The sequence below is a fragment of the Equus asinus genome, chromosome 14 (assembly GCF_041296235.1).
Source record: "Equus asinus isolate D_3611 breed Donkey chromosome 14, EquAss-T2T_v2, whole genome shotgun sequence".
In the NCBI taxonomy this organism is placed as follows: Eukaryota; Metazoa; Chordata; class Mammalia; order Perissodactyla; family Equidae; genus Equus; species Equus asinus.
Window position 1 is genome coordinate 25,106,303 of NC_091803.1, and position 26,186 is coordinate 25,132,488.

At 48.6% G+C, this 26,186-nt stretch overlaps 3 protein-coding genes across 4 annotated transcripts; 2 read left to right on the forward strand and 1 right to left on the reverse strand.

Annotated features, from left to right (window-relative positions):
* Window positions 1-22: 22 nt before the first annotated feature.
* On the forward strand, window positions 23-2,325 carry SEPHS2 (selenophosphate synthetase 2). The gene has a single exon (XM_014842404.3). The coding sequence runs from the start codon at window positions 217-219 to the stop codon at window positions 1,567-1,569; it is 1,353 nt and encodes a 450-aa protein (XP_014697890.1). The 5' UTR covers window positions 23-216; the 3' UTR covers window positions 1,570-2,325.
* Window positions 2,326-10,499: 8,174 nt separating this feature from the next.
* On the forward strand, window positions 10,500-12,992 carry DCTPP1 (dCTP pyrophosphatase 1). The gene is made up of 3 exons (XM_014842405.3): window positions 10,500-10,720; window positions 11,441-11,551; window positions 12,501-12,992. Exons 1-3 carry the CDS (start codon window positions 10,515-10,517, stop codon window positions 12,796-12,798), a joined length of 615 nt encoding a protein of 204 aa, XP_014697891.1. The 5' UTR covers window positions 10,500-10,514; the 3' UTR covers window positions 12,799-12,992.
* Window positions 12,993-15,470: 2,478 nt separating this feature from the next.
* Window positions 15,471-25,315, reverse strand: ZNF771 (zinc finger protein 771). 2 transcript variants are annotated; one of them, XM_014842406.3, is made up of 3 exons: window positions 24,890-25,204; window positions 24,375-24,527; window positions 15,471-16,791 (listed from the first exon to the last, which is right to left on the reverse strand). In XM_014842406.3, exons 2-3 carry the CDS (start codon window positions 24,516-24,518, stop codon window positions 15,979-15,981), a joined length of 957 nt encoding a protein of 318 aa, XP_014697892.1. In that variant the 5' UTR covers window positions 24,519-24,527; window positions 24,890-25,204; the 3' UTR covers window positions 15,471-15,978. The 2 variants fall into 2 exon arrangements, with proteins under 2 accessions (XP_014697892.1, XP_014697893.1); XM_014842407.2 differs by having other exon boundaries at window positions 15,721-16,791; window positions 25,189-25,315.
* Window positions 25,316-26,186: the final 871 nt, after the last annotated feature.

The window sequence follows — 26,186 nt, forward strand, 5'->3', positions numbered from 1 at the left end:
TGGATGGTACGGCTGTCAATCACCAGGGCTATAAATAGGGGAGGCCGGCTGCACCTCCCTCAGGAAGGCCGGGAGCGCGCGGCGGGGCGTGAGTGCGCTGGCGCGAGTCGTGCCGGGGAGAAACTCCGCGGTAATAGCTGTTACTCGGTATTAACTGGAGTACAGAATAAGAGGGACCTCTCCCCTCCCTTTTCCCCTCCGTGCCGGGCAGGCGTGATGGCGGAAGCCGCGGTGACAGGCGTCAGCGGAGAGGCGATGGCGGCGGCAGCGGCAGAAGGCTCCGCGGGCCCAGCGGGCTTGTCTCTGGGCCGGGGCTTCTCGAGCTACCGGCCCTTCGAGCCCCAGGCGTTGGGCCTCAGCCCGAGCTGGCGGCTCACGGGCTTCTCCGGCATGAAGGGCTGAGGCTGCAAAGTCCCCCAGGAGACGCTGCTCAAACTCCTGGCGGGACTGACGCGGCCGGACGCGCGGCCCCAGCTCGGCCGCGGCCTGGTCGGAGACCTTGAAGAGGCGGCCCAGGAAGCCGGCCTGCCGGCCAGGGTGGAACCCAACCCGACCTTCCCAACCCTGGGCATTGGGATGGACTCCTGCGTCATACCCCTGAGGCACGGGGGCCTGTCACTGGTGCAGACCACGGACTTCTTTTACCCCTTGGTGGAAGATCCTTACATGATGGGGCGCATAGCTTGCGCCAACGTGCTGAGTGACCTCTACGCCATGGGCATTACTGAATGTGACAACATGCTGATGTTGCTCAGCGTCAGCCAGAGTATGACTGAGGAGGAAAGAGAAAAGATAACACCACTGATGATCAGAGGCTTTCGGGACGCTGCCGAGGAAGGAGGGACTGCAGTGACTGGGGGACAGACTGTGGTAAACCCCTGGATTATCGTCGGTGGAGTTGCCACTGTGGTATGTCAGCCAAATGAATTCATAATGCCTGACAGTGCGGTTGTTGGGGATGTGCTCGTGTTAACCAAACCCTTAGGAACCCAGGTTGCTGTGAATGCCCACCAATGGCTGGATAACCCTGAAAGATGGAATAAGATAAAGATGGTGGTCTCCAGGGAAGAGGTAGAGCTGGCCTATCAGGAAGCCATGTTCAATATGGCTACCCTAAACAGAACTGCTGCTGGATTAATGCACACGTTTAATGCCCATGCAGCCACAGATATCACAGGCTTTGGCATTCTAGGACATTCCCAGAACCTTGCAAAACAACAAAGAAATGAGGTGTCCTTTGTCATACATAATCTGCCAATCATTGCCAAGATGGCTGCCATCAGCAAGGCCAGTGGACGCTTTGGGCTCCTTCAAGGAACCTCAGCAGAAACTTCCGGGGGGTTACTGATTTGTCTGCCAAGAGAACAGGCAGCTCGCTTTTGTTCTGAAATCAAATCTTCCAAGTATGGAGAGGGTCACCAAGCATGGATCGTTGGCATTGTGGAAAAGGGAAACCGAACGGCCCGGATCATTGACAAGCCTCGGGTTATTGAGGTCCTACCTCGTGGGGCCACTGCTACTGCTCTTGCTCCTGACAGTTCCAATGCCTCTTCTGAGCCTAGCTCTTGAGATGGAATAGCACAAGTTGTTTGGACCTTAGAGACTTTGTACACAACCATGGACGAGTCTCAAGAGTTGATTTTAAGAAGAAATTTCCAAAGAAGGCTGCCTGCATAGTAGTTCCAGCTGCCCTTTCTAGGTGATTTGACTCAGTCGGTCAAAAGCTGCACATTCCACAGCCAGAAGAAACATTTTGGACTTTGGGGGGATGTCTGTTCATGTCTTGCGTGGAAGAGGAACAAAATAACCTGTTTCCTTTTTCCAAGAGCAAGATGAAGCTATTCTGGTTTGAGGGATTTTTCTTGGCACTGGGTTGATTTATTTCTGCACAGGGAGTGAGAGTTTTATTAAAATTACATACACACACAAAAAGTAAATTGCAAAATGAAAAACGTTTAAATCAGAAGCAAATAAGTTTGGACCAATACTGTTGAGAAATCTAAATTGTTAAGAGAGATCTTATAATGCAATGTCAAATTCTTTATTAGATTTTTCTGAAATATTGGCTCTTTCCTGCTCTGGACAAGAATTGAGCAGCTTGTCCAATAACTGGGAAAGGAGGACCTGCAGCCATCTGACTTGGTCTCTGTTAATGACGTCTCTCCCTCTAAACCCCGTTATGGACTGGGAGAGGCAGAGCAAGCCCCAGAGCCCAGGCCTTGGTGGTCAATAAGATGTTAAATCTTGTGCTGAAAATTCCTAGTGATTTAATCAATAAAGACTAATTTCTAAGGAAATAAATAAAAAGGACTTTGTTGAAAAATTCTTCCGGCTAATGTTTGGATCCTTGGAATGCTGAATCTTTTACAGTCTTATAAAAGGAAGCAATTGGTACATTCAGAGTCGGGCAAAGTGGAGAGAGAGTGTTTTCCCTGATCCTAGACCCGGGGATTTAGCTCCCAGATTTAGGTTTCACCATCCCCCTGAGTTAACAATGAAAGACTCAAAACAGGCATAAACCCCAAAGATTAGAAAGTGGGGGAGGAAATAGCAAAAAAAAAAGGTGTCAACAATTCTTGGAAGGTGGAAACCAGGGGGAAAAGGGGTGACTGACTTAGCAGAATAAAGAAAGCCTAAGTGTAAATGCCTTCAGGGTTGAGGAATACTACCAGGAAGTAAGGAGATATTCTCTGGAGGTACTGAAGAAGGTGAGGTCAAGGGGGAGGATAAAAATGGATAACTGGTTTGGAAGTTTATACACAGGGTAATTAGAGCTTTGAAGTTCCCCCTGATGTCACACAGCCAAATGACTACCTCTCGCCTCTGCAGGTAAATGAAGGTTTATTTTCTGGAAAATGTGAGTTAAAAAAAACACAGCAGAGGACAGGGGGCCTGTCCAAAAACAGAAGAATAAAGACTGAAAAATGAGACTGTCTCAGCCCCTTCCTCCACCTAGCTATTAAAAACAGTATCCAGGAAACTTATAGTGCCCCTGCCTGGTGCAAGTGGAAGACAGGAGAATATTCCTCTGGAGAAAATAAATCTGCCCAGAAAAAAGACCCATAATATAAAGATTTAGGGAGCACCAGTGAAAATTTCTGTACCAAGAAGCTTCCCAGTTGAAAAGCTTCACTCAAGCACACTTTTTAATGCCTCATTCTTAAATATGAGTAGTCAAGGATCACCAAACATTTGAGGCAAGCCTCCAACCTGAAATAAGTCAAAGCAAACAAAAAACTCAGGAAAGAGACAATACAGGGAGCAGACGCAAAAATAAAAAAGCAGAAATAAAAAGATAAAGAACAAATCACTTAGAATATAAAAATATAGCTAAAATTTTAAAATTTAGTAGAAGACTTAGAAGGTAAAGTTGAGGAAATTTATCAGGAGAACAAGAAAACCAAAAAGACGCACAATAGAAGAAAAAGAGTATGGAAATCAGAGGTGAGCCAGGAGGTTCAACGTCTAAGAGGAGTTCCTTCAGAAAGACCTACTAAAGCCGATGGAAGAAAGAAAACTATCAAAGAATAATACAAGAAAGTTTTCTAAAACTTAAAAGATGTCTCACATACCTTTTTTTTTTTTTTTTTTTGAGGAAGATTAGCCCTGAGCTAACTACTGCCAGTCCTCCTCTTTTTGCTAAGGAAGCCTGGCCCTGAGCTAACATCCGTGCCCATCTTCCTCTGCTTTCTCTGTGGGACGCCTACCACAGCATGCTGTGCCAAGCAGTGCCATGTCCGCACCAGGGATCCAAACCAGTGAACCCTGGGCCACTGAGAAGCGGAACGTGCGAACTTAACCGCTGCGCCACCAGGCCAGCCCCTCACATACCTCTCGAATTCCCAGCATAGTGAATGAAAGAAGACCCAAACTAATTTTATTATTAACATTTAAAACAGCAGCCATAAAGAGATCCTAACAATAATAACAGCAAGTATCTATATACTGCATACTCTGCCGGGCACTGTTCTAAGTGTTTTCTATGTATTAACTCATTTAAACGTCCACTAACCCCATTTTGCAAATGAGGAAGCTGAGGTGCAGGGAGATGAAGAAATGTGTCCAAGGTTGCACAGGCAGTCTTCTGGGCAGTCTGACTCCAGAGTCCATTTGCTAATCACCATGCCCTCCTAAAATCTGTGGGAGGGGAAGATCACAAACAAAGGTTTGGGGCTAGAAATGCTATCAGCCTTCTCAAGAGTGAATTGGAAGCTAAAAGACAATGAAGCAATGCCTTCAAAATTCTGAGGGTAAATGATTTTCTATGCATAATTCTACACCTAGCTGCATTTTTCAAACAAATAGAGTAAGGATATTTTTAGACATGCAAGGTATCAAAGTGCTTTCATCCCATTCACTCTTTCTCAAGAAACTACTGGAAGACGTGTTCCAGCAAAACAAGGGAGCAAACTGAGAAAGAGAAAAACATGGGGTCTGGGAAACCCAACCTGGCACAGGAGAGAGGTGAAGGGAAGTCTCAGGCAGCAGCTGTACAGCAGGCCTAGAGAGCAACCAGTCTGTGCTGTAACAGGAGACTGGATGGCTTCCAGGAAAAGGAAATGACAGAATATCGATACATTTAATTGTGTGAAAAATTGTATTGGAAGGTTAATGGAAGATGTAAAAAGAATTAGTGATAATTACTATATAGAAAACAGCAAATGGCAAAAAGCAATGAGGGGGCCAGCCCGGTGGCATAGTGGTTAAGTTTGCGCACTCTGCTTTGGTGGCACGGGGTTCGCCGGTTCGGATCCTGGGCATGGACCTACACACCACTTATCAAGCCACACTGTGGTAGGTGTCCCACATATAAAGTAGAGGAAGATGGGCATGGATGTTAGCTCAGGGCCAGTCTTCCTTAGCAAAAAGAGGAGAATTGATGGCAGATGTTAGCTCAGGGCTAATCTTCCTTAAAAAAAAAAAAGAAAAAGAAAAAAGAAAAAAAGCAATGAGGCAGTTATCAACTCCAACTAAAAATAAAATCTTGTGTAACAAATGAAATGTAATCATATACAGTATTCTGCAATGAGTATTTACATAGTTAATAATATAAATACTAACAATAAATAAACAAACAAATTTGATCAGTTTTTCCCCTGCTCAAAGCTCTAAGATAGTTTTCCATGAAATCCCTGCTCCCTCTCATGGCACTTCATCTCATGGCACTCTCCCTACTTCTCTCACTAAACTCTAGCCCATTAGCCTTCCCATGGTGCTTCAAACAAATCAAAATCCCCTGTACTTTCAGTTCCCTCTGCCTGGAACCACACCTCAGGCTCTCTACCTGGCTGGCTCACTCTCAGTCCTGTCTCAGCTCAGCAAAAACCTCCTCATAAAGCCCTTTCTGACCTCAACCAACTCCTAGCTACTCTCCAACTCATCACCCTATTTACTGGCTTCATAGCTCTTATCCTAATCTGTAATTATCTTGAGAATTTATTAGTTTACCTTATAATTGTCCTTTCTGCTAGTATGTAAGCTCCAAGGTGGCAGGGGATGTTCTATATCCTCACACCTAGAACACGTCTGGTTCGTGGTTAGTGCTCAGAGTATACTGAACGAAGGAAGGAATGAGTGAGTGAGAGTGAGGTATGTACTGGGGACCCTAGCACCCTCTACTTTCACACTTCCTTTGCTCTTGGTGTCTCCTAGCTGTGGAAGCTCGTACTATCAATCTCTTAAGGCTTTGGAGAAGAAATTCAGGACGTGGTCCTGATTGCCCACTTACACAGCTCTCTAACTGGTTCATTTTCTAGCTTGGGGTTGGCCCAAGAAAAGAGGAGGAAAATGATTGCTTGCTTCCATGGCCTCTTAGTTAACCCAGGAAGGTTAGAGGTTGAGAGCAAGGTAGGCATCCAACTTTTCCCTGGGGAAGTGCTAGGCAGCAAAATGGAGGTAGCAGGTAGTAGAGGTGACAGGGCCTTGGGTGGAAACCAGAACAAGAATCACAGGTACAAACAGATGTGAGGAAGGTGATGGAGGAAAAGGAAGAGGAAGAAAAGGACAAGGAAGCCAAAGGAAGAAAAGAAAAGGAGAGGAAGTTGAAGCCAGAGGAAGATGAAGACAAAGGACAAAAGGGCAGAGGAAAGGCAGTAGCAAGGTGACCACAGCACATACCACACACACATAAGCTGCCTCCTTTACTCCCCTGTGGCGGGTGGGGAGACTGCTTTCACTTGCTGAGGAGCACTGGGGAGTACTGGTGACCTTCAGCCTTCACCCTTCCAGGCGATCTCATCCCAGATAAGTCTCCGGGCCTCAGATTCCTCCTCTGTAAAACAGGTGCAGCCATACCCAACTATGGCAGGGAAGTCATGGAAGGGATCCCATGAGACGTGCTTCTGTAAATTAGTATTTATTAGATCTACTCAAGAACCAGGCCCAGGGACACAAGAGCCTGACGCTGCTTCTGTTCTACAGGAGAGCCAGTTAGGGGGACATCTAGAACAGAGACACTAACCACCCCAAAATTAAGATGAAGAGTAGTCAGTGCCACGAAGGCTAAAGTGGACGAGGTGTTATAGAAAGCCAAATTATTTCCTTTTTGGAGGAAGTTTGGGAAAGCTTCCCAGAGGAGGTGGCTTTGAAGCAGGGCTCTGCAGGATGAGTGGAATTTGGATTTGGATAAGCAGAGAAGGGGATGGGCATTCCAGAAATGGAGAACTGTGTGAGCAAAGGCAGGGAACAGGAGGGTGGGGAATGTCTGGCTGGATTTCAGCACGCCTGTAGGGGGATAAGGCTGGATAAGTAGGTTGAAGAAGGACTTCTAAGGGTGTTGGGGACTCCCTGGTCTGAATGGGTGAGGGTAAAGATTGCTAAAAGCCTCTGTCATGACTCCTCCTGAAAAATTTAATAAAAACAAATATTTTAAATTATACTAGCACCCTTTCTCTCATCTCCCAGTTCAAAACCAACAAGGCCTATGGCTCTACCTCCAATAAGCACAGTACTGCGGCGGGTGCTGGGGATACAGCCATGAACAAAATGCACATGGTCCTGGTCCTCCCAGCACACACATGAAGGGTACTTGGAAGCCACCTAGGCCAGATCCCCATGACATAGATAGGGAAACTGAGGCTCAGAGAAGAGAAACAATCTTCCCAAGGGCATTGATGGATGGGTTCTCAATCACCTGACTCCTAGTTTCCCATCACACTCTCTTGTCTCTGGGACCTCTGACGGGCCCAGATTCCCACATGCTGACCCTACCCACCCAGCTTTATGGGCCTCTGCTACTTGGTTCTCCAGCTGATGCCTCCTCCTCGACTCCACGGTTTCCAAAAAAGCCTTACTGGGACTAGTTGTACCAGCCTGGCTGTAGAGAAGGTGGCCAAACAAAAAGATGAGTAGCAGAAGGGCCTCAGTGTACATGCGCATGTCTCCCTGTCCCAGCCTGTCCGTCGTGTCATTAAACATTTGATAGACTGCACTGGAGAAACACCTTTGGTTTGAAAAGACTATGGCACCCAGTTTCTGGGAGGATAGGCTCATAAAGAGCCAATCACAAACATGGACTAGAAGACAAGACCAAGCACACCGAGGCCCTGACTAAAGCAGGGAGGTTGGGTTGCCTAGATGTGTCTGAGGAGAATGGAGAAAACTGACTGGAGGTGAGGGTGCGGGTGCAGGAAGAGCCTGGAATGAGGAGTCCAGATGATGGGGCTGTTTCTCTCTCATGAAGGCCTCCCCCCCAACACCCAACTCTGTGCTGTGCTAGAGCTGGATTTGATTGGTCTTCAGAGGATGATGCTTTGGAGCCAAGAACTTGGATGTCCCTGCAGGATGCTTTGCAAGAAGCTTACAGCTCAGCCAGGGATCTCCTGGGGGGAGGGCAGAGGCAGTCCCAGAGAGAGTGCCTCCTCCTTCCTGTCAATCTCCAAGGGTCATCTGACGGGTGAGCTCTAGAAGTCCTGGTCCTTGACTTTCAAAAATCTGAGATGCAGTGGACTCCCAAGGAACCTGCTTTCCAAGTGGTGTTTTATATTCCAGTAAAAGAGTTTGGGTTTCTTGTCTGAAGAAGCGTAGCAAACACCAAGGGAAGGTGCTAGGGGAGGTACCTGGCTCCTGAAACTTTCAGTTCCCAGATCTATAAGGCAGCTCAATGCTCTGGACTTCAGACCTGTATGTCCACCTGCCTGCTGGACATTATCTGGATGTTCCAGAGCCATTTTGGACTCAACGTGTCCCAAAGTGAATTCATTACCTTCCCTTCCACCCCAACTCCTGGGTCTTCTGTGTCCTCATTTCAGCAAATGGCAAAATTATCCATCCACTTACTTAAGCCAGAAACCCAGGAGTTACCCAGGACTCTCTCTTTTCTCCCCTCTCTCATATCCAACTTCCATGTTGCCTAATCCAGCAGCAAATTCTGTGCTCTCATCTTACCCGGAAGCTCAGCTGCATCCAAATCAGATGTCCACTCATTCTGGAACGCTTTCTTCTTTTGGCCTCCACAACACCACACTCAGCCAATTTTCCTCCTACCTCACCTGCCTCTTCTCTTCTGCTCAACTGCTAAATGTTGGAGTACCCCAAATCTTGGTCTTGTCCACCTAGATTCTTGTATTAGTTATTCTTCTCCATTTCCATGACTTTAAGTACCATCTAAATGACTGAGACTACCAAATCTGAATCTCTAGTTCTGATCTCTCCCCGAAACCTCAGGCTCATACATCCACCTGCCAACTTGATATGCATCTTCAACTTGCTTAAACCAAACTCCTGATGCCACATGTGTTCAATCTGGCACCTCATCTTCCTCATCCCAGTATGAGTCACCATCCATCCACCAAGTTGCTCAACACTCAAAACCTATAAGCCATGCTTGATTCTACCCTTTCTCCCATCCCCCTCCTTCAAAACCAACAAAGCCTATAGATCTACCTCCAAAATAAATCAACATATCCACTTCTCTCCATCTTCACTCACCATCAGCCTGGCCCAAGTCACCATCATTTCTTGTCTGGACAACTGAGTACCTCATCTCCCTGCTTCTACTCTTGCCCTCCTCCAATTCATTAACACAGTAGCCAGAGGGCTCATAAATATGAAACACGATCAACCGACTCCCCTGTCTAAAACTTCCCAAAGGGTTTCCATAACAGTTAAAATCCAAAATAAAATAAAATATAAAATAAAATCCATCGTTGATTGATCTGATCTGGCCTCTCTTTACTTTTCCAACACCATATCCAACCATGCTCCTTTCTCACTACATTCCTGCCACACTGGAATTCTTCTTGTTGTTAGAATCTGAAAGGACTTTCCTGCTTTAAGCATTGATGTTCCCTGTACCTAAAGCTCTATCCCCCTTGATTTTTGCTCAGCTTAAATGTCACTTTCTCAAAGACAGGTAACAGAAAACCGAACTAAAAGTGGTTTGGCCAATAAAGTGATTTATCATCTTATACAACCAGAGTCCTAAATTAGGGCATTTCTGGAACTTGTAAAAATAATTGCCTCAGCAATGTCATCAAGGATCCAGGTCCTGTCCATCTTGCTATCCACCAATCCCAGCTTATGAGCTAGCTCTCCTCACAACCTGATCCTCACATACCAACATCTAAAGAGAGAAACATCCTGTGTCTTTTTTGAAAAGAGAACTAAGAACCTTTCCCAGAAGTCTCCAACAGACTTCTCCTAACTTCTCATTGTCAAGAACTGGGCCACATGCTCACCCATAACCTGACCAATAGCCAGGGCAATGGGGCCACAAGTAGAGGAATGTAGACCCCAGAACAACATCAAAGTTCTACAAGAATGGAGGAGGGGAAAGGGCAGTTGAGTAGATAACCAACAGTGCTTACCACATCTTCCCTGGACCATGCAATCTAAAGTTGCCACCACTTTTCATAGTATTTAAGTACTGTAACATTAAAAAAAAATTTCATAGTATTTATCATTTGAAAAGTGAAGTTAATAACACAGATTCTGAAGCCAAACTACCTGATTTTGAAACCTGGCTACCACCTTACTAGCTGTTGAGTTAAATTACTCAATTTCTCGGTTTCCTTATATGTAAAGTGGGGATGATGATCATAGTATTACCTACCTTATAAGGTTGTCGTGAGGATTAAATGAGTTGCTGCAAGGATTAAACATGTAAAATACTTTAAACTGCTACCCTGGTTTCAGTTCATTCCTAAAGCCCAGCTGTATCCTGCAGACATTCTTGTATCCTTACAATAAATTCTCCTTTCTGCTTAAACTCTCCATTTCTGGGGTTCTAAACGGCGCGCCACACCCTTCCCCGCCCGGTCATTTCGCCTTCGCGCCATCTGACGCCCACACAGGAAGTGACGCGCCTGCGCTCTCTCCATCCTCTGCCCTCTGTCTCTTCCCCTGGTCGAATCTGGTACCTATACCTTTAAGATGCTTGGCCAAGGCTGAAGAATTCCAGGGCCTGGACGTAAGAGTACACGCTTGAAGCTCTCTCCGGTTGGTCCAGTCGGGGTAAGAGGCGGGCAGTAGTAAACTCCATATAAGTAATTGGTCTTTCCTGTTGGCCCCGCCCCATGAAGCAACCACGAACGTCTGTGATTGGCCAGGGCCTCTGGAGGCGGGCTCCGTGCTTGCGCCCGGTTCTCCAGTTCAGTCGCTGCTGCTGCCCGGAGAGCGGCTTGTCCATGGCGTGTGGGGAGACGCGTGGGGACACGGGGGCAGAGGGCACTGCCGCTGCCGGCCCCTTCAGCTTCAGCCCGGAGCCTACGCTCGAGGACATGTAAGCCGTCCTTGCCCAGCCTAGGCTGGGGAGATAGCCCCCCTTCTCCCTTTTGTTGGGAAAGGTCCTTTCACGTGGTCGGGAAGAAGGGTAACAGCTGTGAGTGGGTCCCAGCTCTGCTGGCTAACCCCGGGCGAACCTTCTAACCTCCTTATCTGCAAAATGGGCTTAGCAATGTACACCTGAGGCTGCGGAAATGGTGACGCTCGGTGAGTAATATTAGAACTAGCCCTGGGGAAATACCGAGTCCGATGCTGCTTCCGCTCGGCCTCCGTCCTCCAGGAGTTGGTGTTAGGACCCGGGCAAATGCAGTACTAAGAGGTGGGAGACATTATTTCTTGCTGGAGGAAGTCAAGGGGGGCTTCTTAGGGGAAGTGCCCGTGGAGCTGCACTCTGTAAAATCGGTAGGACTTAGATATGCAGAGATAGGGATATTCCAAGTGGAGGAAACTAGCAGCAGCAGGAGATGGAATAATGGGAAAGAAGCTATTGTTAGATGTCGGTAGAGTTTAGAGTCTGTTGTAGGGGCGCGCCGTTTTATAGAGGAGGAGACCAAGTCCCACAGAGAAGAAAGGATTTGCTTCAGACTGCCCAAGGAATTGCAGAGTCCCCTGATACTTAATGCCCCCATTACATCACAGATACCTGCCTGGGCCCTGCGTCTCCTCTTGCATCGCCTAACCCTGAGACCTGGGCTTCCACCCCATTCTTCTATTCCAGCCGCCGCCTCCATGCGGAGTTTGCTGCTGAACGAGACTGGGACCAGTTCCACCAACCTCGGAACCTCCTCCTGGCCTTGGTGGGGGAAGTAGGGGAATTGGCAGAGCTCTTGTGAGTAAATGAAAAGAGTCCTGGAAGAATCTGTGTTGTAGGGGATGGGAGGGGAACATTTATTTGATGATCAAATATCCATGGCTTCGTTTTCCCTCCTCACTGCTAGGCTCTTGTGCATGATGGCTTGGGATACAGAGATGACTCACCAGTCCCTACCCTTTTTGGGCACCCAGTCTTCTGGGAGAGAAAGATGTGAAAACAGCAAGCAGATCCCCATCTAAGAAGGGGTGGTGGCAACCTTCCTTTACCTCTGCCTCTGGAGTGGAAAGGAAGGTATTCTATAGAAGATCTGCCTATGGCATTCCAGACAGGGACAACTATGTTCCCCCTGCTACAGGGGGAAGAGCACTCAAGGCAGAGGGAGCAGTAAGTGCAAAGGCCCTGTGACTGTTTGCCCTGTTGGCAAGACAGAAAAGGCCAGAGTGGCTTCAGGTGGGGAGTGAGAAGGAGAGTGGTGGATAATGACATTGGAAGAGGAGGAGTTAGCTCATGCAGGACCTGGAGGGCATGGTCAGGAGTTTGGATTTTATTCCAAGCACAGCTGGGGGACTTTTAGCAGGGAAGGGACAAAATGTAATGTGTGCTTTTAAAAGATGGTACTTGGCAAGAGTAGATGAGTCAGTGGGCTTCCACAGTGGTCCAGGTCTGAGGATTAGTCTAGGGTGGCAGTGGCTAGGGCTAGAGAGAAGTAGAATTGGGTCTGGAGAAGTGAAATGATCTCTTGGCCACTCCTTTGCTCAGGTAGGGACACTGAGTGAATCATCTATTGGGATCTCTTCCCCACCCTGACTCTACCCAGGGCCCAAATGGGTTGAGTTGTCTTTGGAGGAAGTTCCCAAGAGGCGGGAGCTTATTGCTGCAAGGACTGGGGTGCTCCTAAGAGAGGCGGAGCCCATTGTCCTAGCTAGCATCTGTGTGTGTGCGCCTACCTGTGTTCTGCCCCCAGTCAGTGGAAGCCTGATGAGGCTGGCCCCCAAGCCTGGCCCCCCAAGGAACGAGCAGCCCTTCAAGAGGAGCTTAGTGATGTCCTCATCTACCTGGTAGCATTAGCAGCCCGCTGCCGTGTGGATCTGCCCCAAGCAGTGCTCTCCAAGATGGACACCAACCGGCAACGCTACCCAGCACATCTGTCCCGCGGCTCTGCCCGCAAGTATACAGACTTGCCTCACGGGGCCACCTCTGAAGACCAGGCTATGGGGCCTGCAGACCTTGCCTGTGAGTCTATGGGCCAGGCCTCAACCTAGAAACATGGACACAGGACCTGCAACTCAGCATGGCATCTGAGGAGCAGACGGTGGCCTGGCCTTGAAACCTTGTTCTAGTCCTTTCCTAACAGATCATGGGCCTGGAGGCCCTACTTCCTGAGGTCTGACGCCCAAGAACCTCCAGAAGACAGCCTCCTGGTATTTTCTCCTTTAATAAAACTTTTGGCTAGCAACTTCTAGATTCTTCCTGGGGTGGCCAGGGAGGGTCTGTCTCAGGTGCTGGAGAGGGGCACTGGGATACCTGAGCCCAACTCCCATGTTTCTCTATTGAACCTCCCACCTGCAAGGCAGAGAGATCTGTTTTCTTTCAAGTTCCCCGCGGGATCTCAGGCAAATTGCTTCCCCCTGCTGGGACCTCTAAGGGAGACTGGAGGCTGTATGTAGTGTTAGAAGCCCAGATTTTGGAGCCAGGCTATCTGTGTTCAAATGCCATCTTTGATACTTATGAGCTGGATGACATTCATCAAATTATTTCATCTTTCTGTGCCTTTAGATGTGGAATGAAAATAAAATGAAATCTAAATGAAACATCTAAAATGACAATAATGGTATCTACCTGATAGGGTTGTAAGGTTTAAGTGAGTTATTCTAAGTAGAGTGCTTAAGCCAGTGCCTTGCACATAGTAGGGACTTTATAAGTTTGCAGTTATTTTCAACTCAAAACTTGCAGAGGCCCAGAGCAGGAAATGTCAACAGTTAAAGCAAGCCCAGGGCCTAGAATCCAGCCTCAGTTCCCCAGTACAAATCAGGATCAGGTCTCTGATGTGGAGAATAGGGCTTCTCTCTTCTTGAGCTTGGGCCCCTTGCCCTCTCCCTTGCTCTCCTCAAGCCAATTTCTCACTCTACCTCTACACCTAAAGATAGAGTTGGGTGTGTATGGTTTACCTGTTGTGTGACCTCGGGCACATCACTTCCCTTTCTGAGATACCCATGGCCTGCCTCACTCACAGGGTGGGGTAATGCAGGGGAAAAGACCTTTAAACTATTTTTTTATTGCCCCTCTGAGCCTATTTCCACATCAGTAAAGCGAGGGATTCCTCTTTACTGGCCTCATTCCTCTTATTAATGACCCTACTCCCTCTTAACCAGTTACTTCTTTTACTTCTCAGGTAAAACAGAATTCAGACCAGAAATGCTTCAGCTTTGTGTTCCCAAACCCACCTTTCCTCTCCTTACCAGTGATAGCTCTGATTTCATTCCCTCTCCTTGATCACCTATCTTCTCTCCCCTCTCTAATCAACTTCTCTTCTTTCCGTTAACCCTCCCCGTCAGCATATAAAGCGCAATTGAGTCTCTTCCCTATTGACAAGATAAAACCAGCAAACTTTCTCCAGCTACTCCCTTCATGCTTTTCATGGCCAAGCCTCTTCAAAACAGTTGTCTACCCATCTACTCTGCTTTCTCATTCTCTCATTTATACCCTTACCCACTCGAGGCTGGCTTTAATCTCCTCCCCTCCACTGAATGCTCTCACCACTTTCCCAGAACTCTTAGAAATACAGTGGACATTAGAGTAGCATCTGACTGAGCCTACCACTCCCTCTGAGACTTTCCTCTAGATTTCCCAGACAACACATTTCAGGCTTGCTTTCTACCTCCAGCTGTTCTTTCAGACTCTTCTCAAGTACCCTCCTCTGGACGTGGTGTCAGGCACTCCAGACCTGGTGTCCAAGCTGGTATTTCTAATCACCTCCTTAACCCCTCCACATGTACCTCACTTAAAATGTCCAGATTGGGGGGGGCTGGCCCCGTGGCCGAGTGGTTAAGTTCGCGCGCTCCGCTGCAGGCGGCCCAGTGTTTCGTTGGTTCGAGTCCTGGGCGCGGACATGACACTGCTCATCAGACCACGCTGAGGCAGCGTCCCACATACCACAACTAGAAGAACCCACAACGAAGAATATACAACTATGTACTGGGGGGCTTTGGGGAGAAAAAGGAAATAATAAAATCTTAAAAAAAAAAAAAAAATGTCCAGATTGGGGTGTGCCAATTGCTACCACTTCAATTCCTCTCCTGCACCTCATCCTGTGCCCCTACCTCATGGCCTGCAGTCACCCAAGCTAAGAAATAAGGTTAGCCCCCATCTCTCCTTTCCCTCATCTTCGGGGCCACTCTAACTCCTGTGAATTTTAGCTCCTTAATGTCAGATCCATCCCTCCCCTCTAATCCCTCAAGCCCTCTTTGCTGCCTTGGACCCTTTCACCTGGCTTCCAAGGTCCCTAGTGGTCTAGCTGCTGCCAACCTCCTTGCTTTTTGTCCCTACGTTCCACCCTAGGGGACATCTGCAAGCTCTAACAAGTCTGGCATGCAGTTGGCTTTCTGGCATGGGGCTTTCTCCATAATTATCCAACCCCATCTCTTAGCCTTCAAGACTATCTTAAACATCACCTCTGAGAAGAGCCTCTCAACTATAAGACTGCGTTAAAGACCTTTCCTGTCCAACTACTTCCCCCCATCAGAGGTCCAATAACAATGGACAGCAATTGCCTCTTCACTTGTCCCTGCCCTGCTGTTCACTATGTACTCATCTGCAGAAATGGGGATAAAAGATTTATCTAACTTTGGGGTGCTTTGGGGGTGAAAATGAGCTAATGATAATAATGAAGCCTTAAAGCCTTTAACATAGTGCTATAAGGTTTCCACTATTTCTTGTCTCTTTACTAGACTTGAGCTCTATGAGGTACATGGCTGCTCACCAAAGCGCTGCAGAATGCAGTGCCTGTTTGATCTAGAACGTGCTATACCAGATTTGAGAACACAACCAAACTACAAACCCAGTTCCAGGAACCCTTTTGGACTTACAGCCCCACTTGGCTCCGTGACAACTCAAGTCCCCTAAATCTGGGGAAAACCCCAGTTTTCCTCCTTTCCCCACCCACCTCATTCACAGGCACGGGTGGGATGAGGATATATTTTATTCACTAACATGGGCCAAGGGGATGTAGTGACGGGGAGGTGGGCACGATTTCCAGGGACCCTGGTGGGTGATTCTCCCTGTCTCCCAGTTCCAGGGCAGCCAGGCCTGCCGTCCCACTCTTTCCCAGACCCGGGTGGCAGGGCAGGGAGGAGCAGTCCAGGTTAATGCAACCCCAGTTGGCGGGTCCCACCGTGCCCTTCCTCAGCCGAACGCTTGCATCCCGCATAGACAGTAACGGTGGCTCAGCTGCCCTCACACTCGGGGCAGCGCTCGGTGGCTGTAGCGGCAGTGGCACCAGGGGGCAGCTTGAAGTCCCGGCCGCAGCCCGCACAGATATAGAGGCGCCGGCGCATGTGCGCGCGACGGTGGCGAATGAAGTGTGAGCTGAGGCGGAAACGCCGGCCGCATTCGGCGCACGGGTAGGGCCGCTCGCCCGTGTGCGTGCGCGCATGCTCCGCCAGGTTGGAGCGGTGGCCGAAACCGCGGCCGCACACGGCGCAGCGGTGCGGTTTTTCGCCCGTGTGCACGCGCCGGTGCTTGGCCAGCGCAGAGCTCTGCGCGAAGCGCGTGCCGCAGTCGGCGCATGCGTACGGCCTCTCGCCCGTGTGCGTGCGTCGGTGGCGCGCCAGGCAGGAACTGCCGCCGAAGGCGCGTCCGCAGTCCGGGCACGCGTACGGCTTCTCGCCCGTGTGCACGCGCAGGTGCTGTGCATAGTTGGAGCTCTGCGCGAAGCGGCGGCCGCAGTGAGCGCATGCGTACGGTTTCTCGCCAGTGTGGCGCCGCCGGTGCTGGCGCAGGTTCGAGGCGGCCGAGAAGCGCTTGTCGCACTCCGGACACTCGTAGGGCCGCTCGCCTGTGTGCGTGCGGCCGTGTTTGGTCAGCGCCGACTTCTGCGAGAAGCGCCGGCCGCACTCCGTGCACGCGAAGGGCCGCTCGCCCGTGTGCGTGCGTGCGTGCTTGGCCAGCGTGGAGCGGCGCGCGAAGGCGCGGCCGCAGTCCGGGCACGCGTGTGGGCGCGCCGGGTCGGCCGGCGGCGCTGGCGCCTCGCTCGGGACCTGCGGGGAGAGGGGGCACAGGTCAGCCCGGATCGAAAGGCCCGAGAGCCAGAGTTCTGGGTCTGTACACGCTGCAACCTCTCAGTTCCCCGTTTGTAAAATAGGAAAAGCAAAGGTGCCTGCCTCAGGTTGTGCGCATTAAATAATACATTAACGCACATATGACAATGCCTAGTGTCATTCTAGCTATTATTTATTAATTCAACAAATATTTTTATTGAGCGCAAACAATGTACCAGACTCTGCTCTAGGCACTGGAGATTCAGCATTAAACTTAAAAAATTCCTTCTTTCAGGAAGAATTGGTAAGGAGTGCTGGTATTAGGAGGATGCTGTAAATTTAGAGTTGTTAAGATACCTTACTGATAGAACATGAGCAAAGACCTAAAGGAGGTGAGAGAGCAGGCTACAGAGGGAACCGAGGCAGGAGTTTGCCTGTTGAGTTCTGGAATAGTAAGAAAAAGTACCTAGGGCAGAATGCATGAGGAGGAGAAAAGACACGGGGTGGTGCTAGAGGGGATCTCTTAGCTTAGGACCTTGTAATATGAACAAGATGAGGAACCTTTAGAGGAGACGTTAGGCATTTTTGAGCAGGAACATGAACCGATTAGGCTCATGTTTTAAAAGGCTCCACAGAATGAAGAAGGGGAGAGGGCAGAAGCAGGAGCCCAGTGAGGAGGCTACCGTATTGCAGTCATCCGGCAAGAGAAGACTGGCCCAGACCCAGGTGACAGAGGTGCAAAGCGAAGGTGGTGAGAAGGGGTCTGCTTCTTGATGTATTTTGCAGTTTGAGACAACAGATTTGATAGATTAGAAATGAGCTGTAAAGAAAGAGTCAAAATGACTCCAAGGATTTTGAGTTTAGCAACTGCAAAGGTGGAGGAGTTGCCATCTACAGAGAAAACAGTGGGAGGAGCAAGTTGGTAGGTGAGATGTTTTGGATGTTACCTCCAATTCTCCTTGGACACGAGCTCAGGACAGAGGCCTAGGCTGGAGATACTGAGAAGCCGTCAACCTATCTATGGTTTTTAAAGCCTTGAGACTGGATGAGATTACCCAGGGAATGAGCAGAGGGAACCTGGGGCAGCAAGATGAAGAACAGCCAGCAAAGAAGACAGCAGAAGCAGGCAGTCTGTGAGGTAGTGAGGTAGGAGAGCCAGGAGAGCATGGTATCTTAGAAGCCAGGCCAGCACCCAGTCCAAGCTCTTTAATAAACTTTTTTCTTTTTCTTTTTTCCTTCGGTGAGGAAGACTGGCCCTGAACTAACATCTGTTGCCAATCTTCCTCTTTTTGCTTGAGGAAGATTGTTGCTGAGCTAACATCTGTGCCAATCTCCCTCTGTTTTGTATGTGGGAGGCTGCCGAAGCATGGCTCGACCAGCAGTATGTAGGTTCCCGGCCAGGATCCAAACCTGTGAACCCCGGGCTGCCGAAGCAGAGCACATGAACTTAACCACTACACCACCAGTCCGGCCCCTCTTTAATAAACTTTTAAGAGCAAGCACCTAGGGCCAGTCCCCTGGCAGAGTGGTTAAGTTTGTGCCCTCCGCTTTGGCGGCCGGGGTTTCACCAGTTCGGATCCTGGGTGCAGACACGGCACCGCTCATCAGGCCATGCTGAGGCAGTGCCCCGAATGCCACAACTAGAAGGACCCACAACTAAAAATATACAACTATGTACCAGGGGGCTTTGGGAGAAAAAGGAAAAAAATAAAATCTTTAAAAAAAAAAAGAGCAACCACCTTTTTTTTTTTTTGAGGAAGATTAGCCCTGAGCTAACATCTGCTGCCAATCCTCCTCTTTTTGCTGAGGAAGACTGGCCCTGAGCTAACATCCATGCCCATCTTCCTCTACTGTATATGTGGGACGCCTGCCACAACATGGCTTGCCAAGTGGTGCCATGTCTGCACCCAGGATCCGGGCTGGCAAACCCTGGGCAGCTGAAGCGGAACGTGCGAACTTAACCACTGCACCACTGGGCTGGCCCCCAAGCACCTATTATTTTTTAAGCTATGAGGAAGAGGGCAAGGGTAAAAACCAAATACTATTCTGTGGCCGAAAATGAGCCAGTTTCATGAAGTCTGGACTTCTAGAGATAAAAATCAGAAAAAGAAATGCTTTGCAAGAGGCAGGTGAAGGGAAACATTCTATATTAACAGTAGAATGAAGAAGAGTATCGAGGGCACATTGCTCCTTTCTTAGAAAACAGAAGGCTCATTCCACCAAAAGTAACGGTGAGCATCTGCTGTGGGCCAAGCAGTCAGGTCCCTAATGAAATAGTTGGCACATATTAAGGACAAGACCGTGTTAGCTTCTCCCCATATTCGATCTCCACAAAGTAGTTATCACTTTTCTTATTTTAGAGATAAGGCAACAGGTTAAGAGAGGGTAAGTGGCAGCTAAGGAGCAGTAAAGCCTTTTCTTTCTCAGGCTGCAAGGAGGGCAACTTCAAGGCCCTCAAGATCCTTTGTAAAAAAGGTAGCAGTTTTTTGGTAACCAACACAGAAATTGGAAAATAAGAAGGTTTGGGAAATTAGTGACCAGCTGAGGGAACTCTGGTTTAAACAGTACATATAATGATAATAGTGACAACGACATTATAGTGTAAAGCTTTGACAATGCTATTTTGTGGACATTATTGTATTAAATCTTCCTGATACCCCCTTGAGTCAAGTGTCAAAACTATCTTTTGATAGGTGAGAAAACAGAGATTCAGGGAGATTCAATTCACATAAGCAGTGGGAGTCAGGACCGACTCGAGAGCGCTCGCCCTTAACCATTAGGCTACACTGCTTCCCGGCACTCGCATAGCCGAGATGTGACTGGCGTTGGACTCCAAGTCCCTGGCACTCTCCAAGAGAGATTCAAAGTTAAAACACAACTTGATACTTTAAATCAAGGAACTCCCCACAGCAGGTCTGGCACAATCTGAATTCAAGGTCACACTTTGCAGTCTTGCCTTGGTTTTGAAATCTGTTGGGTTTGTTTCAATATGTCAGCCATTGTGGTGAGGTCTTTTCTCATTATATCTACCTTTTTCTGGCCCATTTTTCTTCGGCACCCTTCTTTTCAGATGATTTTGACCAGCCTGAGGACTTCCTTTGCTGGGTTCATTGACTTACAAAAAAGAAATTCTTCACACAAGTACACACAAGTATCTCCAGCTCCAGGAGGAGGGGCCTTGGGTGCCCCCAGGAAGAATCTTGGTAAGAGGGGCTGAGTCTAGCTCATTAAGACCCTGAGCAAGTCACTCCCTTCCCTTGTCTCAGTGAACCAAAGCAGGCAAGGTAGTCTAGGAGAGAGAAAAATTTCCCAGCCTGAGGTCCGCACATCACAGGATGCAAGAGGATACTAAGTGTCATGTAGGCAAATTTTTATCTTATTGTAATTATTATGTATTTATTTTCACAGATATTAGAAAAACAATGGATCACATGAAACCCACAATTTCATCAATATTCTTGTTTAGATGAAGGCAAATTTCTTTAACAAAACGGCGTGAATCTATGTGAAGAAAAGCATTAAATAAATGAGCACCAGAGGTGAGCGATACATGTGGTAAAGACCAGACTAGGTGATCATTAAAGGCCCTTCCCTGGCTTAAATTCTACAACTATTAGATTTAAAAATCAGAATAAATGGCATTTACATTGTAACGAGAAGGTACTGTGGGGATACAGTGTAGTATCATAATACAATAATCCAAGTATTCGAAGTTAAGTGATTTTTGTATTCCTGCTTAAGTATTTCTTTTCTCACCAGGGCAAACGTTAACAGTTTCCTCCTCAGATATTAGTTTTCTAATTAATAACAACAACTACCATTTACTGAGCACTCACCCTGTGCCAGGAAGTGTGCTAAGTGCTTTTCACCATGTTCTCGTTTTAAATTCTCACAACACTTTGAGTATGGTATCGTTAGCTCCATTTTATAAGGAAATAAGACTCAGAAGTAAAGTGACTGCCCAAGGCCTGATAGCTATTCAATAGCAGAGTCAGGGTTTGAAATGAAGTCTGTCATTGTCCAAAACATGTATTTTCTTCATCTTGATACAATTCTATCTCACTGACCAAGTTTGAGGTTACCTACAACAGCTTATCTCCCCACCCCCTGCCCCTGGACTCTTGCAGCCATCAGAATCTCCCTTCTTTTTGGTAGAAAGTATAATAAAATATGATCCCTCCCCTTGAGCTCCTTGCTACAGGAAGTGTGGTCCACAGATAGCAACATCAGCATCACCGGAAACTTGTTAGAAGCGCAGAATCTCAAGTCCCGTCCCAGACCTACTGAATCAAAATGTTCATTTTAATAAGATCCCCAGGTGATTTGTATGCATGATAAAAATTAAGAAACCTGGCCTAGAAAAGAGAAGAGCTTCTCCTGGAGAAAGCAGGTGGAAAAGGTGAAGAGAGTTTTACAGGCTGAAAGACCACATGGGCAAAGTCTCAGAGGTGAGAAAGCGCCTGATCTGTTTGAAGCTTGGGCATGGAATGGGTGTTAAGTGATTAGAGACGAAGCTAGGACATGAGGTCAGGCGGTGAAGAGCTTTGAATGCCAGGCTTAGGAGATGAGGCTTTATCCTGAGAGAAACAGAAAACCACTCAAGGCTTTAAGCAGGGAGAGATGGGATCGGATGTGCATAGAGCCCTCTGAGGAAATCTTTCTATTCATTAAAGATAGATTGGATTCTGATAGGCAGTGAGAGAATACTCCAGCCCGAGTGCAGCATAATTAAGGCCTGTTCTGGACAAGGACTGGCCATGGGATTGGGTGACACCTAAGAGTCACAGAATGTCAGCACTGGAAGGAGTTTTGAGATCACTATTTCATAGAAACTGAGACTCAGGGAGACCACACAGCAAGTTAACGAGCTATCTTGTGGGCACAGTGCTAAATGTTGGATGTGTGTGTAATCCTCAGTTCTACCCGCCTCCTCCAAATCCAGTCCCCCAGATGATACTTCTTAGGCTGGTATCCAAGGATCTGAACTTTCATTATCCCATTTTACAGATGAGAAAGCTGAGGCAAAGCTGGTAAATGGTGGAAGTAGGATTTGAACCAATGCTTTTAACTGCTACATGACAGCCTACATACCTTTCATGACTCACCATGCCCACCCCCCACCTTCCCATCCTTAGCTCCAGCCAATCCAATCAAGGGTTCCCTCTCTCCGTCTTCTCTCCACTGCTGCCACTACCTTAGAGCAGGCCACCAGCCCTACCCGGCCTTGTCTCCCCACAGCAGCCAATGATTCTTCTAAATAGTAAATCCAATCCTGACCCTCTGATTTGAGGCTTCTGATGGCACTGCATAATCTAACAGTATGTTCAAATTCTTATGCTGGCTTTCAACACCTTTTATTCTCTGGCCACACCTACTTCTCTGGCCCCATCTCTAAGCCTTTGCTTTTGCTGTTTCTCCCCTGGAATGCCCTTCCTCCTCCTCCATTTGCCAACTCCCCACTAAGTCTTCAAGGCCCAAGCAAAAGTCGTCTCCATGACACCTTTCCCACTGCCTTGAGTTGTATGCCCTCAGTCCTCTGTATAGGCCTCTGTGTTGGTTTCCCTGTTCACTCCCAGCCCCAGAGTTCAGCCTTTCCCAGAAAGGCCTTTGATAAAAATGAGTTGAGGGAGGGGCTGGCCCCATGGCCGAGTGGTTAAGTTCGCGTGCTCCGCTGCAGGCGGCCCAGTGTTTCGTTGGTTCGAATCCTGGGCGCGGACATGGCACTGCTCATCGGGCCACACTGAGGTAGCGTCCCACATGCCACAACTAGAGGGACCCACAACAAAGAATATACAACTATGTACCAGGGGGCTTTGGGGAGGAAAAGGAGAAAAATAAAATCTTTAAAAAAAAAAAAAAATGAGTTGAGGGGGCTGGCCCTGTGGCCAAGTGGTTAAGTTCACGTGCTCCACTTCGGTGGCCCTGGGTTTCGCTGGTTTGCATCTTGGGCACAGACATGGCACCACTCATCAGGCCACGTTGAGGCGGCATCCCACATGTCACAACTAGAAGGATGCACAACTAAAAATACACAACTATGTGCTGGGGGGTGGATTTGGGGAGAAAAAAGCAGAAAAAAAAAAAAAGATTGGCAATAGTTGTTAGCTCAGATGCCAATCTTTAAAAAAAAATTTTTTTTAAATGAGTTGAAAAATCTCCAGAAGGATGACCTAGCCTAAGGTCCTGAACTTTCAAGAGAATAATGAATAGCAGCAAATATTTACATAGTGTTTATGATGTGCCAGACACATCTAACTCTTTACATGTATTAACTCATTTAATCCTCACAACCGCAAGAAGTAGGTACTGTTATGATTTCCCTTTTACAAACGACGAAACTGAGGCACAAAGAGGTTAAGAAACTTGCCCAAGGTCACGTAGCTGATAAGTGATGGAATTGGAAGTCGACCCTAAGCTCTGGAGTTTGGGTTCTTAACTTAGAGGCCAAAGGTGGAGATCAGGGGATCCACAGGGCCAGAAGAGGCAGGCGGAGCTAGGATGATAGGCCAAGGAGGCCTGACAAAAACAAAACTAAATAGTTATTTTGACTGGAAGAGGAGGCCAAAGCAGCCAGCCCCCTCCCCCTAGGGTGCACCACACCCACTAGGGGGCAGCACAACTTCCTTTCCCTGGGACCTGGCCCGTGTGCAGGAAGAAATCAGCCGGAGGCAGTCCAGAAACCCTGGCCAGCCTGAGCCCTCCAGCTGGACTGGGGGCTCTTCTGGCTGGCGTGGGAGTCCTGTAGGGTTCTGGGAAGTGGAAATGTACCTGGTGGCAGTTAGGGCCTTGAATGGGGAAATCTAACTCATATTCTGATCTCCTTAAAACTCCTTTCTTTAACCTTCAACACCCTCAGGATAAAACCCAGACACCCACCTAGCCCGTCAATCACCCTCCTCTCCTCCAGGCTTCAGGACAACTGAACCACTTGCCTTCACCTCTCCCAGCGCCCCACTCACTCCTCTGAGCCACTGAAAGGGCCAAGCCTCCTTCCCTTCAGACTCCCCTCAGCCTCAGATAAGCCATCCCTTTACTAACTTTGAGACCTTGAGCCAGTCACCAAACTCCAGTTTCCTGGGCCTCAGTTTCCTCACCTGTAAAATGGAACAAATACTACCAATGTTATAGAACTGAGGTACTTAGAGCATTGTCTGGTGCATAGTAAATGCTGCCCAAGAGTCAGCTGTCACTACTGCTCTTACCTAACCTGACCTCCTCCCCACACCTAAGTCTGTGATAAGTTCCCATCTCTGGTCTTCCACACCCCCGGTGCCTGCACCCATTACAGAGGATTGTGGCTGGGTGGTTACTTGTCAGTCTAACCCCAGTAGACGTCAAGTTCTATGGGGAACCAAGGATGGTGTTTACTCTCCAGCACCCAGCACGGAGCTTGGCACAGTAGGTGTGACATCCATATGATGGCAGCATGGGTAGTGGGGCAGAAGAATGGGTGGCCAACCCTGAGATTCTAGGTCTTAAGATTCAGAGAAAAGTAGGGGCTGACTCCCTTGGCTTCTGTCTGAGGGAGGCTGGACCTGGACCAGATGTAGGGGCAATGGGGCACCAGGGTGTGGGACACGTACCTCCTTGTTGTCCATAGGGATCTTGAGTTTCACCACTTCATACTTCTCCTCGCCCTCATCCTCCTCACCCTTCACCAGCAGCACCATTTCCTCTTGCATCTCTTCCTCCTCCTCCTCCTCCTCTGTCTGCTGTTCGCCAGGCATCTTGGCGTCCTGAGGTGGGGAGCTGGATCAGAAGCTGAGGACCTGCCCCCCCAACTATGGCCCTGGCCCAGGCAAGGTGGTGCAGCCGTGGCTTCTCCCGCCCTGCCCTGGTCTCTAGGTCTGGCCCTCTCCCCTCCATCCCAACCCGGCTCTAGGCCCCAGCACTGCCCCGGGGCTAGTTCCAAAGACACTCGTTCACCCCACTCATCCCGGCATTCAAGGCCCTGAACAGTTCGAATCTCCAGCCCCGGCGAATCGCCACCCTCCCTGCGCTGAGTCACTCCTCAGCGCCTTAGTCGGCGGCCCGGAGCTCTAGGGCATGGGATAGAGGCGGGATCGGGGCGGAGACCCTGGGTGGGTAATGCACTCACCAGCCGCAGGTTCGCCGCTCGTGCTGCCCCAGGCCAGAGCGCCGGGCGGTTGGGCACTCTGGGAGGCCGCGGCTCTGGGGGCGGGGAGGGGCGGGACCTCTAGAACGGCCGGTCATTGGTCAGAACACCTAACCCCGCCCCCTAGGAGGAAGGGCCTAGAGGACCCAGGCGTCCGGTCCAAACTGCCCTAGGAGGGTGGCGAGCCCAGAGCCAGCAACCTCCGCTGTTCCACAACTCCCAGGGGCCCGTGGCTGCCCCATCCCGGCGTTCAAGGTCCTCGCAGCACGGTTGTAACCTACCTTCAAGGCTCGTCTCCTGTGGCCAGCTCGGAGGTCTCTGCTGGGGCCAAGCGCGTCTGCTCCGCCCGAAATAGGCCACGTGCACTCCCGTCCGGCCTCGCCCTCTCGCTGGCGCCCCGCCTGGAGGGCGGACCCTGTTGCCTCCTCACCTCGTCCCTTCCCTCTTTTTTCCTCCTCTCCCGTCTTTTCTCCTTCTTTCCTGACGTCGCCTTCCCGGTCTCCTGGTCTCTGGGATATCTTGCTCCTTGAATGTATGCTTCCCAAATCAACAGCCCCCAAGCCCCCGCTGCCGCTTGTTGTGTGGTATGCCAACTGTATGCCAGCGTTGTGCTAAGCGTTTTACACACCTGATCTCCTTAGATCCGCACAAAGGTGGATCCATGTTACAGATGAACTAATTAAACTTAAGGGAGGTAAACCGATTTGCCTCAGTTACTATACAGTAAGGGTTGTCATAGCATCCTTGACAACCAGTAGATAGGTAAGAACCTTGACAACCCTAGGTAGAAAATTAGTAGCCCATGGCCGCAGAAGTATCTTATTTGACCCTCAGGGTATTTTTACTTTTAAAAATTAGTTTCAAAAAAAAGAGCAGTCTTTCACAAATTTTAATTTCCAAGATTTAAAAATTGGGATATGTCATATAAAGATATGTATTTTCCACTTCTCTTGAAAAAGATACTAATTCTACCATTTTATGAACGAGGCAACTAAGATTCAGAAATGAAAGAAAAGAGAAACAACATTCAGTAAGTGCTTACAATCCACAGTCTCTTTACAACAGCCATGTGGAGATCAATAATATTATCTCCCTTTGACAAAGGAGGGAACTAAAGCTTAGAGAGCTTAATTAGTTTGCTCAAAGTCACATAGCTGGTAAGTAGCAGATTCCAAAGCTCAGGCTCTTTCTGCTGCACTAAACTCTCAGAAATGAAGTTACATAAGGACATTGGTGGCAGGGCCAGGACTTAAACCTGAGTCTCAGTCTGCAGAGCCCA